General features: G+C 31.9%; 2 protein-coding genes across 2 annotated transcripts; one reads left to right on the forward strand and one right to left on the reverse strand.

Moving 5' to 3' along the window:
- The first annotated feature begins 1,517 nt into the window (after window positions 1–1,517).
- Window positions 1,518–2,646, forward strand: LOC134237076 (ctenidin-1-like). The gene is made up of 2 exons (XM_062719159.1): window positions 1,518–1,521; window positions 2,375–2,646. Exons 1-2 carry the CDS (start codon window positions 1,518–1,520, stop codon window positions 2,644–2,646), a joined length of 276 nt encoding a protein of 91 aa, XP_062575143.1.
- A 6,424-nt stretch (window positions 2,647–9,070) lies between these two features.
- LOC134237077 (uncharacterized) lies at window positions 9,071–10,123 on the reverse strand. Its single transcript, XM_062719160.1, has one exon. It carries the CDS (start codon window positions 10,121–10,123, stop codon window positions 9,071–9,073), a length of 1,053 nt encoding a protein of 350 aa, XP_062575144.1.
- Between the last annotated feature and the right edge of the window lie 4,295 nt (window positions 10,124–14,418).

Consider the following 14,418-nt stretch of genomic DNA (forward strand, 5'->3'; position numbering starts at 1 on the left):
TCGGACATACGAAGAATGAATCGCAACATCTTTTCTGTTCTTAACCTAAAAGCTAAATGCAAAAAAATTACAGAAATCAAAAAGCTAAGAAAAGTTTTGTACACTCAATAATTGGACTAGTTTGAAAGTTGATGGTTTTTTCCTGTAATAACTTTTAATTTATTTACTTTTCGAGTCCTTGTACAGGGGACAAATTAAAACAAAATGAAATTCATCTTCTTTAATGATTTTAACAAATTTCCTTTACAATATTTCTATGCCGGTCAGTTTCAATTGCAAGGTTATGGGAAGACATTCTTATTTTACTTATTTGTTTTTTATAAAGAGGAGGTATTATCTTTCTTAAGTAATATTGCAAGGTTAAATAATCTTCAATGTGTCTGTAAAAAAATTGTTGAACAATTAATTTCTGCCATAAGATTTTGTTTGAATCCTTGGGTGTTTTTTACTTCCTTCATGCAGTATTTGCTAACGCTATAAATCAAACAATCAAGCGTTAATTGGTTGATGCAGATTCCCTGACAGTATATAAGGAACTTGATCATCAACCTGTTTTCAGAGTCCACAATCAACATGGGTAAACTCTTGGTTGTAGTGGCCGTTCTCTGCCTGTTTGCGGTGGCATACGGTAAGTGTACTTTATATGTTATATTCTGTATAAGATATGGAGATAATGAATAGTAGTCCGGCTAAAGGTCCATTTAAGGTATGTCACTCGCCAGCTTTTTAGTAAATTACAGGCAGAACCTCTTATTTCAGAATTATTTATTATAATGCAATTTTTATAACACATACAAATTAAACAATGTTTATAGTTTAATATCAAATTAACCACACTGCTCAACAATTCATAAAAATTTTTGAAGGAATACTTCTTGAGGTAGAAGGATATTTCCTTTATTAGAAAATTCTGTAAATCTGCATATTTATCAAATTTAATATCTTAAAATTTAAGCCTCGCATACTTTTACTCACTGAAAATTGCTCTTATGATATTATAGGAATATTTAATATTTTTACGACAAAATGTACTCTTTTCCTCGACAGACTTTGTCGAAAAATGAAAATATATTTAAAATTTAAAACAAATTAAATAAAAATTTAAGATTCACACCGTTTTTGCTGGAAAATCGCACATTTTGACCATTATTTAAAAATTTACATCACTATACCCATCATTTTCAACTGCTCGATACTTGTGACTAACTTCACTAAGTCGTAAAAAAGATGTAAGAAAATATTTTATTGCCTCTTTACTCTTTAGTGCAAAAAGATCACATAATAATTTACATGCATTAATTTGAAATATCTGTTCAATTATTAATATTAGTCAAAGTAATTTACGAAAAGTAAGAGTATATTTATTGCCATGGTTACATCAAATAAAACATGAAAAAGGTTAAAGTGATTATGCAAGGAGTTAAAATTTAAGTGCAAAAACGTCAATGTAATCGTACCTTAACTCATTAAGATGCACACTGATCCCCTATTTTCTCTGTCATTTTTAGTCACACAATATGAGTACTTTTATGTATATTTGTTATCAAGTGATACTTTTTATCTTTTAATCAATGATATATTTAAAAACCGTAAACGATTAAATTTTATAAACCAAAGGAAACACGGATTTCCACAAACATTGACTGTATTTGCTGAAAAAGCTATTGCTTAGACCAAAGAACTTGCAAAATAATGACTTCAAACGAGACTGTTGATATCTTTTGTTTTATAGGGGTCTTGTCTTAACATTTGGACAAAAATTAATAAACAGGAAAACAAATGTTAATGATAATCCAATCAACTGGGGGACATGAACCCCATATATAAATTATAGTGGTTTATTGTTCATATCTCTCTCGTTTATATATTATGTTTCTTGTTATGACAATTTTCTTTCGAGTGACTATACGATGAATTTATGAATTTCTCTTACGTATTTCCAAAATGATTATAAAATTGTACAGTTTTGTTTGTTAACAAAAATGTTGAATGACAAGCTTCAATTTTAAAACTGATATGTCTATTTTATTCTATAACTAGTAATTTCATGTACAGACTTCATTTTATGATACAAATTTTCTAGTTAACAATAAATTACAATTATGAAATACATCTGATGTTTCAGAGGTCCGTGATTACTTTGCTCTGTATTACGTTATGGACTTTGATATTGAATACTGTTCGCTATCTCCATATTCTTCTTATTGTAACATTTTTCTGTGTACTGCCAATTTCAAATATAAAAACGAGTATAAGTAACTTTGAAAATATGATAAACTAACTCTCCAGTTGTAACTGGTTTATAAAGATTTTTACCACAGGTTACAAAATATCCACAATTAACGTGATTTATAATTTTTTTTTTATTTTGGAGGATCTGGAGGACGTGGAGGATATGGAGGTTATGGCGGATATGGAGGAGGATGGGGAGGATTGGGAGGAGTAATAGGTGGAGGTTATGGCGGATATGGAGGATATGGAGGTTATGGAGGATATGGAGGATATGGAGGAGGATGGGGAGGATTAAGTGGAGGAGGATGGGGAGGATTAAGTGGAGGATATGGAGGAGGATTGGTAGTATTAAGTGGAGGAAAAGGAGGAGGATGGGGAGGATTTGGTGGAGGTGGCTTAGGGAAAGGATACTGAAGAGGTCCCGGGGAGAAGACTACATAGAAGAATTCGGACGAACAGGATACAGTTAGCACCGCTCAGTCAGCTGTAATTTATTTAGCTTTATTAAATCTTGCAACATACTTCAAGTTGTTAGTTTTTTTTAATAGAAGAATACATGTAACCTTTTGGGTCATGATATAAACATGAATGGTGTTATTTAAATGCAATTCTCGTAATATATTTAAGAGAGGTAATTCTTGAAAAATATTTGGAAATCCCTTATATATCTTTTCATACCAATTTAAAACTAATTGAAACTGTCATACTTCATCTACTTTGAATTATCTGTAATCGCAAAGCTTTTCAATATTAAAAAATCCCTTTACCACTATCTACTACGCCATCCCAGCATCGAGGGGGGGGGGGCATTTTATTTCTACTCGTATATATATTTGTTTTCGAAAAATAAAGATCTTCATCCTATCTGAAATATGTTGTGCACATGAAAAAGACCTGTGTTCCAGGTCCACAACTTATTTGTTAAATATCTATATATATCAGATTCATCCTCATTCAGTGTAATAAAAAATAGATACACTATATCCTGGTGAGTTTGAGATTAAAGATAATACAAAGTTTGACACATCTGTTTCATATTTAGATATTTTACTTGAAAAAGACGTCAATGGTAATCTAACAACCAATACGTAATGACTTTTACTTTTCCATTGTTAACTTCCCTTACTTATGCAGTAATATACCTCCATCACCAGAATACGTAGTTTATGTGTATCAGTTGATTTGAATCGCAAGAGCATGCTCTACGTACGAACAATTTCTAAAACCAGTCAAATTATTGACAAATATACATATTTGTGGTATCACTCCATTATATAAAGATACAGAGAACAAATATTTTCAATTCTGTCTGAAGTTTGTCAAAGGTCATAGGTCAATACGTGACCTAATCACAAGGCGCAATAATATCTACCGGTACATGTACATAAATTATAAAATGGCTTGCTTTTCATGTATAAAAATGAACAATATAAGCAAGTAAAGTAATAATTATTTTATTTACAATGTAAACAAGTATTTCATACAGTTTTTTGGGGTATCGATTCAATCTGTGTACATAGAGAATATAAAAGAATCGGATATAAACTAGATTTTGTTTTAAAAGTTTACGTTTTTTCACTTTTTTCCGCTGCACAGTCTCTAATGTTCATCCTTTTTGGGGGGTAGACCTTTATTTAACTGGTTAAATTTTCATGATGAACTATTATTTTTTCATTAAATTCTACTCACGAATAATCTGTAAATCTGTTGGAAAATATTGCAATCACGTCGTGAAGAGCTGACAAACACAGCGGTGTTGTCGTAGTTCAATGTAAGCTGTCGCCAGAGTCTCCGTGTTTGCAAGTGTTTACAAGATAAAAATGTCTATAGTTACTGAATGATCGCAGATTGAATGATTTTGATCAAATTTTTATACTTGATAATGTTGATTGCAAATCCATTGAATCCATCCATCCCTTTCCGGCGACCGAAATTCCTCCAACTTTTTATCATCGAATTTTGGACGTGTTTCTTGTTTCAGAATAATTATCAATTTTCACGAATAAAAATATTCCCAGACAACAATCTTTTCACTATAACTGATCATAGGTAGCCTTTCACAAAATATTCCCTTCGAAATTGACTCCTTAGCCTAGGGAATTCGAAGCGTAAACGCCTTTCAAGCCGATTTACATCTTGCGTGCTTTTGTCGGAATTCTACGGCGACCGGTTAGTGTAATTTTTTTATCCGAATATATTTAATTGTTCATCTCAAATGTATATATAAGTAATAAATAACAAATTGATAAACTTCAGTGGGACTTGAAGTGGGTCGGTACGTGATCAAATCTTCTGAGAAGGCCTTCGGCCGTCACAGGATTTGATCACGTGACCGACCAAATTCAATTCCCATTGAACTTTATAAACTTGAAAAAAGCATGCGTCACGGAGCATGGTACTTTTTTTGAACGTTCATATTACATAGACGTTTTAATGAAATTAAAAAATGCACAGTTGTAGCGCAAAAAGAATAATGAAATTTTACCTGCCGCAACAGTATTCATGAAACGTCACTTGGTGAAATTTTGAATTGAATTGGATGATGTATGAATGTTTAATAGCCATTTACGTATATAAAAGAACGTCATGGAGCACCGAGCTACTAATATTTATGGTTGTAGACAGGAAAATGTCAAAAAATAAACTAAAATGCTTCTGTATGCTGCTAGAAATACGTAAAAAAGACAATAATATTCTATTGGTTGTAGCTTAATTCATGAGAATGGAAGGATTAACTTTTTTATTATCAACTTTCTTGCGATACCTCAGTAACCCCATTTATCGCATGGAAGTTGCATCGCGGGATTTTGCATTGTTTACAAACCTGATCATGATTACATAAGTCCACAGACAATCATTTAAAGATATCTAAGATATCCATACAAGAATTAAGAGATTATAAAAGAAAAGTAACATGTCTCGATATTGATATTTAATTTTTAAGTAGAAAAAAGACAAGACAAGTCAAAGAATTTAAGATTTTTAGAACTAATAAAAATCTAAACCGGGTTTTGAAATCTGGTTGTCACGTCTCACGTCAAGTGATTGCTCCGTGAATCCTGTGACCGTATAGTGAAATCTTTGTTTATTTTCAAAGTCTTAGTGAATGGACATTATTTTTTACATACTAAGAAACAAAACATAGGAATTTAATTAGACATAGGTTACACTTCACAGTACACAATAGATTTTCCGTAAATCAATGTGTCCGCGAATTTTTCTAACAACCCTCGTACACGCAATATTAACATTACATATGTTTTTTTGCAAATAAAGTGAATTGAAATATTTGCGTTCAAAACACCATAACACAGACAGAGTGCCAAGAAGTTAAAGCATATGCTTTAGTTTGACATCATAATCGTTGAACGCCGAGAAAGTATGACGTCACAAGCGAAAATAAAAAAAAAATCATGCATGCTCAATTTGACCAGAAGCTGTTACGTTGGCTGATCCATTAACTGTAGCTTACACGAAGGATAATGTTCAAAGGTTTTTAAATAGACGTCACATTTGCAGTTCAGGTAGAAAGTTAAAAATGTAAATATAAGCAATGAATAATTTATTTCTGAAAGATATAGTCTAATAACTGCAGTAAGTACAAACAAATTTTCATAACTCGCTAACGCACGTTACTCAAATTGTTCGCATAAACTGTTGCAGTTATGCGTCTAAATCTTTCAAAAAATAATGATTCATTGCTTAAAATGGATTTAAAAAAACGGTTGGATTGAACACAGCCAAATACACAAAATTTGATGGAAGGACATGCAGAAGAATGGATGGACAGAAGGACAGAAGTATAGAAGAATGGATGACGGACATGACAAACATCATTAAAAACAACTGGTCACATTCATAGTGGGGCTTCAAAGTTGGAAAGATACCAAAGGAGCACAATTAGTACCATCAAAATTATAACAATTCTTTTGAGGACTCAAGCATCCTTTGACTTATAAAAACGAGATTTTCCATTGGTACCTTATGCTCCCCGTAATTACCAGACCTATTTTTATATTTTTATTATGTAATATTTGTCAATTTAACGTGAAAAGAAGGAAAAAAATTAACAATGGTTATTTCTCTTCTGTTATCGATATGATATATCCCGTTGAGCTTGAAATAAAACACACCACAGATTCTGACACATGTTTCATATTTAGATACTCGTATATTACTCGGAAGAAGTAAATGGTAATATTACAACCAAGCCCCGTATGCAATGGTTTATTACTCTAAGATGATTCGATACACAAGAGCGTGTTTTCAGAATGAGCAATTTTCAAAACAAGGATGTTATATGTTATTGACAAACATTGCTGAAACGAGAATATCTGCAGTCTCGTATAAAGTAATCATTTAGGAAGTTCTATGGTCGATACAATGACCTTGACAGCACCTACAATTTATCATAAAGTCAAACACCACAGACGTTTATCAAACCAATTGTTAGGCAATTATATACAAACTGAATTGTCTGTGGATTTTTTTCTGTTATTTCCTGATCATGACAAGGACCACTCGGCAGGTGTGACCGTTTGGCGGAGGATCCTAATCCTCCATGGCACCTGATCCCATCTCTGAATTTTTAAGTCCGTGTTTGCTCTTCTCCTCTTTTGTGTTGTTTAATGGACATTTGAGCTGTTCGTTATCTCCATATATTTCACCAAATTTCTAATCATGTCATTTGAAGTTTTTTCCTATATGTTTGGTATAATGACCCGCCCTACCCTTGATGAGTATGACTTAAAAAACTTAAATCTTCACTACTATTCCGAAATATTTTACGTTTTCCAGACTTTCGTATGATTTTGATATTTCATGAGACAGGAAAACGTCAGAACCGGTGCCATTTTGAAAGCTGGGTAATCTTGATTTTGATTGATATTTTTAACGTCCCCCTCGAAACATTTTCACTCATATAGAGACGCAATTACATGTCGGTAGAGAGCTGCAAATGTTGTCCTATACTCAACACTTACGGCCATTGAGCGTTTTTTTTTTCGTGCTAGCACCTACGGTGACACGTGACCTGAATGGAGAATGCTAACATACATGTATTTCTTTGACATTTTGTGGCTTTTTTCCTGCGTACAAATATAAATTTTCCTTTCTGCCCCAAACTACAACCAGAGGTTACGATTTGAACAAAGATGAATCTATACTACCAGAGGGTGCTTTCTTACAAGTATATCCAATCATGTCTTTGTTGTTCTTGAGAAGAAGATTGTTCTTATATATTCCAATGTAAAACTTTGACCGTCCATTGTGCCCCAATCCTACCCCAGCCTTGATTTGAATTAACCTGAATCTACACTACCTCGAGATGCTACCCTATCGATATGACCACCATGGCTTTGTTGTTCTTGAGAAGATTTTTAAGACTTTTTCTATATATTCCTATGTTAAAATTTGATCGTCCAATGTGACCCCACCGTACTCCAGGGGGTCATGATTTGAACAAACTTCAACATTACCTGAAGATGCTTCCATCTTAGTTTCATCTTTGCTGACCCAGTGGATCCTGAAAGAAGATTTTAAATTATTCTACCAAAAATTCACATTTTCTTAATTATCTCCCCTTGGAAGAGGGCATGGCCCTTTATTTGAATAAACTTGATTCCCTTTCAACCAAGGATTTTTGCGGCAAGTTTGGTTAAAATTGGTTGAGTGGTTCTTAAGTGAATTCGAAAATGTGAAAAGTTTACGAATAGACGGGTGGACGGATAGACTACAGACAAAATGTGATCAGAATTTTTTTCTTCATTAATATTTATAAAACAAAAACAACAGATTTGTTACAATGCACATAAATAATTGTTACTTTAAATATATAAATAAGAATAATCATTTTAAAAATCGAAAAAAAGTTGTGCAAAACATATTCGAAAATTAATGTGGGCGATGGAAGTGAACTATATTTCTTTACGGAAAATAACTCAAGTGAAATTTAAAATAGAGAATGCATCAAATTAAGAAAGTCATATTACCTTTGGTACTCCTTCTTGCCATATTTTTTTCCTGATTTATCACAGTCATTAACTCAACTAAATTTTAAGCCAACTTTGAAACTTTTTGAAAACATTTAATTCTTAGGGCACAAAATGCTAAGACCGTGTATTCTTACTAGTTGGAAGTCGTTAACACGAAATGCAGGTGATCTTTTTAGGATCCTCCATTTTTCAGATCGGATATGATATGATTTGACATGATTTTTATCAATTTTTAAACAAGTTGTGTCTTCGACTCATGGCAAATCATATCTTATAATAAACAATTGTTTCATAAAAGTCCAAAATATTTTACTTGATCAAATTCACATAAAAAAACTATATTCATAACGGTGAATATACATGTAAGACAATATCCTATATTCAGTATACAAGAGTAAAACTGTGATAAAACTACATATTAAAGTAATTTTCATTATCGCTTTTGAGGAAATCCTTCGACTGTATATATCTATATACACACATTGTGTTGTCCTACCACGACCCGACCCAGAGAAGGTGACTTTTATCATCAAAGCATAACTCTCCTGGTCTGTTTATCCCATTTTTTCTGTCAATAGCAGTTACAGAAAGCAGCCATCTAAATGTCAATCATCTGTATGATTTTGGAGTATCCATCACACACCAGGATGTTCGACATCGCGTCTGTACAGATTCCACTCGATACGAAGAATCCTGGATTTGATGGGGACCCTTTGTAAGAGAAGCGATATCGTCCTTCACTGACTTTCACAATTAGTGTATGACGGAACATGTCGGATACAATAACACCTCCATTCCGGTTTTCCGTGGTGTATATGGGGTCGCTATACAGGTCCTCACAATTGTCATTGTGCTGAATAATTTGGAGATGTTGTCCTTCGCTGTCGGGTTACATTTGCCTCTGAATACCTCTGTTTGATTTTGTTATACCAAATCGCCCCCACAAAAAGATCACCGTTAGATGGGGAGCAGAAAACACAACGGGGAGTCCATGGCTCTTTCATCTTCATTAATGGAGTCTTTGTTTTGTTCTTTGCAGACAGTACAAATACATTTGAATTTTTATCTATATAAGTTAGATCACCGTCTCTTGTCACTGTGTGAATGCCATACGGACTGGATATATCTTTTAGCAGAGAAAGGGATTCTCCTGTTGTATTGATTAAGATAAGATTGTTATTATCATTGACCCACGCCTGGTCTGGCAAGGCACAGGAAATGTGACTTATACCACCTCTAATGTCGCTCACAGTAAACAATTTCTGTAAAACAGGGCTAGACATCACTTCAAACAATTCCTCCTTCTCTTCTTTTCTTTTTCGAGTTTCATGGACCTGAATCTTTCCAATCAACACTGCAATATGCTGAATGTTAATTTCGTCGAAAAGGGATAGCACTAATGTACCGGGAATGCTTTTCAACTTGGGAGAAGGGACTTTCTTTATGAAGAAGAGAAATTGAACTGGCCTGTTACCTAGCTCTTCATATCTTTGTAAATATTTATGTATGTTTGTAACATTCTGTACTTGTTGCAATTGCGAGTCAAAATAAAGATTTGAGCCACTTATGTCTTTAAAAAATGAATATGCATCCACATGATTCTTCAGACTCTGGACCTTATAATCCATCTGCAACTGAAGGTTGCGTATTTTTGAGTGACATCTTTTAAAATCGGACTTAATTTGTGTCAGGAGAGCATGATTGTATGGAATAATCTCGCTGCTAATGTGAATAATTCTGTCTCGGTGTTGTTGTTTGTAGGTTTTGAAAGTCTTCACAAAGTCCACTTTTTCATGACTCCGGTGAACACTACATTTGAAACAGATTGGACACTGACATGTCCGACACCAGTATCTATATTTCTTGCTTGGATGCCTATAACAACACTCAGGTATCATATGGTCGCCATATTTTAAGCCGCCAATCGCTACATCGTGAAGATTGGTGTCTAGGTTTTTCATATGCTTCTCCTTGCAAGAAGAACAGAGGTATTCACTTCAGGTTTGGCAATAGAATTCCGAGTGTTCCAAACATTGAGAACACCTTGATGTTGTGAGGCATGCTCCCATGATGCTGTTCTTGAATGTGCAATTTATTCTCTTCTTCTAATTCATACGTTTTTGATTGTCTTGAGATGCTTAGTAAATCTAGAAATACAAATGCTTATGGTCTATTTTTGAGCACATTTTCAAAATCTCAGGAAAATTCTAATTTGTAAAAATAGAACAAAATTTTGGCTCATTGAAGTTTCATTTGAAGTAGATATATTCAGTAAATATGATACCGATGAAATAATAATGTAACTGTAGGTATTTGCAATCCAAAACAAAATAAATGTAACTGACATTAAACTTCAAATCATTTTGAACAGTATGTATTCATTAAGTGTCTGTATTATTTCTCTTTTATTTCTTAATTAACATTTGAAATAATTTTTTTTCTTTATTTGGTGTTAACATTTTGTCATATCCTTATTTATAGCCCAGATACAGTAATATACTCAACAAAAAAAAAAGAAACGCATAATTTTAACTCATCAAAGAAATTTTGAAAAAGTATATGGAACAAACTTTTTCAAATCATTTTAAAGTACACCAGTACTTATTTCCCTTGATTAATAATGTTTATGAAAATAGTGTTTTGCATGATTTCTTGTAAATCGGGGTTCTATTTTGTGAAATTATTTCTCTTTTATATTTTTGCTTTGATTAATTTACATTTGAAATAATTTTTTTTTGCATTTTACATTTCACAGCAGTGTTACATCAACACTCGGAACTGCTGTACAAACTGCTGAAATCAGCATAAAATGCACATATCCTTATTTATATTGGAAATCCACTAGCGCTGAGAGGTCGCAAAGGAATATATGGTAATGTGGAGGCGATGTCAATGACATCAACATAACTTGTCAATTTGGAACATTGGACTTATTTGATTTTTATCACAACACATTCTAAAATCACTTTTAAAAATTAAGGTTTAAACTGAAAACTTAGATTATCATGTTTAATCTGAATATGCGTTTCTTTTTTTGTTGAGTATATATGTAATGTGGAATCTCAAATTTTCGTAGCGCTTAATTTTCTTAGTTTTCGGTGTATGAAAAGACCCTCACATGTATGTCTATCGCCAAAAAGTAATTTGTCACATATATTACTTCTCAACTTTTTTGGACCAAAGAAGGAAATCATTGCTTAATATATTAAAATATTTAGATTATTATCAATTTCATCAAAACGCTGAAAAGGTATTATACTTATTCGGTATAAAGGTGAAACGTATAAAATGTTAATGAAGTTTCAATAATGTCCAACTATAACAATTTCGACAATCACATTGTAAGTACACTTTAGATACGTACACAAAGAATGAACTCTGAAAGATACTTCCTGTTAATCCTATGGAATGAAAAAAAACATTATCATAAACATAACATCAGAGATAAACTCCTCTTGTAATGTTACCCTCATGTATCCACACTTGAGTCATCAGGCATTTGTAGTACGTTCATCTTTCAAATTCACATAAGTCTGTTGCTATGTTAACAAATCAAAATAAATGCGAGCTAAAAGGATGTAAACTAAGATATACGCCTGTCTCGAAACCACGCGATCATACCTTAATTTATTTATTTACTGGAGACATACACAAGATGCATCCACTGGATTAGATCTTCTTGAATAAAACTTATCAAATAGTTAAGTGTTGATTATGAAATATTTACATTTTAAAATGTTTTGTCCTTTTTACAGCTACAAATAGTAAATATACTTTATTTCTAAATTATATAAATCTATCAGTTCATCGATAGGCGTGGTTAAAAAAAATCACATGCTGAAAGACGTGGATCAAAATAATCTTCATGCTAGATTTCACAAAGGATTTTTTTGTAGCAGGTAATTTTTTTTAACATACTAAAAACAAAACTATGAATAATATACATTCACATTTTTTTTAATTTGATTTGAAGTAGAAATTTTAATAATTGCTTGCGTGATAATTTTTCATAAACGCCCACGACGTTTATGCAGGTACGAAGCTAATAATTTTTGAAAAACAATGGAAGAAAGCCAAACAAAAATAATACAGGTTATTACTTTGTATACTAGTGTTATTTACAGTTAATATTAATATTAATATTTTCTGTTTTAAATTATTAAAATATATATAGCTCTTTTCTTCTAAAACAGTCATATTTTGTAGCAAAATAATTTATAATAAAAGTTATAAAAAAAAATCAATATCAATCCTCTTGTAATTATTCACCTATTTCTGCAATGCACTTTAAACTTAGGAAATGATAAAACTTTATTTTTGTAATTTTTCCGAAGAATAATTAGATGAGCTACATATGCTTGTTATACCTTTAAAATTTGTTTTAAAGGTATTTTTTTTTTTTTTGCTCAAGAGCATAAAAAATATAAGGAATAAGTGTCAGATTTTTTGGTCTTTTGACGATGATGGACCGCTGTGTTCACAGAATGGGCGGAGTTTTATGCAAATTATGACAGACATAGCCAATGTTGAACACATCGGAATACAGAACAAAAATTAAATAGTTATTGTTAGAATAAAAAAAGAAATAAAATAAAAGGTATAGGATACAAAACATTTATTGAACAGTCATATTTTGTGGCAAAATAATTTATAATAAAAGTTATGAAAATGAAAAATATAATTCCTCTTGTAATTATTTACCTATTTCTGCAATGCAGTTTAAACTTAGGAAATGATAAAACTTTTTTATTGTAATTTTCCGAAGGAAAATTCGATGAGCTACAAATGAGTGTATATCGAGAGGGTTAGTCTAAGCAACGGCCACAGGAAAGCCTAATCCACAAAATAACAAAGTAAAACAATCAATAAAGAATGCAGAAAATAATCAAAGCCACGAAATCACGCACTTCATAAACAGCGTGGATTATTACATCTAAATTTTAATAATTAAAGAAATGTATCATGTGTATAGCATGACGTTTACGCAGGTTTCAGAAAACAGAAAGGAAATTAATTTTTATAAAGTATAATATGTTGAATCAAAAATTGTTCTAAATGGACTACGTTTTAACTCAATATCAATTTAAAATTTAATATTTTATTATTTGAAGAAAATGTACAGGAAAAGTCAATGTATGGTAATGCATAGGAAATTCGGACTAAATTTTTCATTTTTCATTTTTGTCATCTTTTTTTCTTCCTGAAGTCAGCAATGTTCAGGGCTGATATGGATTTGCAGGGCTGATAGGATCAATATTACACCTCTATTAAATTAAATCTTTAAAAAAAAAATAGTACTTGTTATCATATACATATATTTTATGGGTACATATTTTCCTAATTTTAAACTAAAAAATGTAAGGATAATCTACTTGAGAAATAAAAGATATTTTCAAATTACACATTTGAAATAGAAGTAGAAACAAACCCAAACCGTATAAGACAATAGACCGCGTGTACATGTAGGAAGTCCGTGCATGATTAGTCACTTATTTTATTCTCAAATTAATGTGTACTCTGGCTGATATTGGTGTCTCGGGCTGATACAGGGTGTGATATATGGAAAAGGGTAACTATGTATTATTCTCTCTATATATATTTCTAGGACCAAATAGCCCTAAGTCCTCAGATGCCCTCAGTTCTCCGTTCTAATTATGTCTCTGTCCTAGGAAGCTTAAGGTCTGAAAAAAGACAGTAAGAAATGGTTATCTAGAATCTACTTACCTTTAACTTATTGTTAAGTAAACCACGTTTTTAATGAAGTATATTTTGAATAGATTATTTTACTTCGATATAATCGTAATTCGTTATATTCATTAAGAATTCAATACATCTTGCAGTCAGGGGAGGGCTAATTGCCTCGATAGAAACGTCAATTCATTATAGGTGTGTTTCACAAATTAAAAGCTTGTTTTACAGTATATCGCATTTTATCAACGAGAACTTTATTTTTGCATAATTAGGAAAAACAGGAATGAAAAGATTTCATCTCACATCTAATAGAAGTTTTTCAAATAAACTGAGCAATGAGCCATATTTTGTGAAAATGTTGATCAATACCAAATAAAAATCGTGTGGAAAAATATGGTGGTATAAAAATTAAGTCATTTACAGTTGTTAAGACTACAGATCAATAGTAAAAGGTAACCTAACGTTATCAAATACAGCTTAATAAGAAACCAAGAGTCGATCA

The sequence above is a fragment of the Saccostrea cucullata genome, unplaced genomic scaffold (assembly GCF_032062105.1).
Source record: "Saccostrea cucullata isolate Sc308-1 unplaced genomic scaffold, CSIRO_AGI_Scuc_v1 ctg282, whole genome shotgun sequence".
Lineage (NCBI taxonomy): Eukaryota > Metazoa > Mollusca > Bivalvia > Ostreida > Ostreidae > Saccostrea > Saccostrea cuccullata.

Bases quoted from the DNA above. Each gene is read 5' to 3' on its own strand.
- LOC134237077 (XM_062719160.1), bottom strand. From the start codon at position 10,123: ATGATACCTGAGTGTTGTTATAGGCATCCAAGCAAGAAATATAGATAC.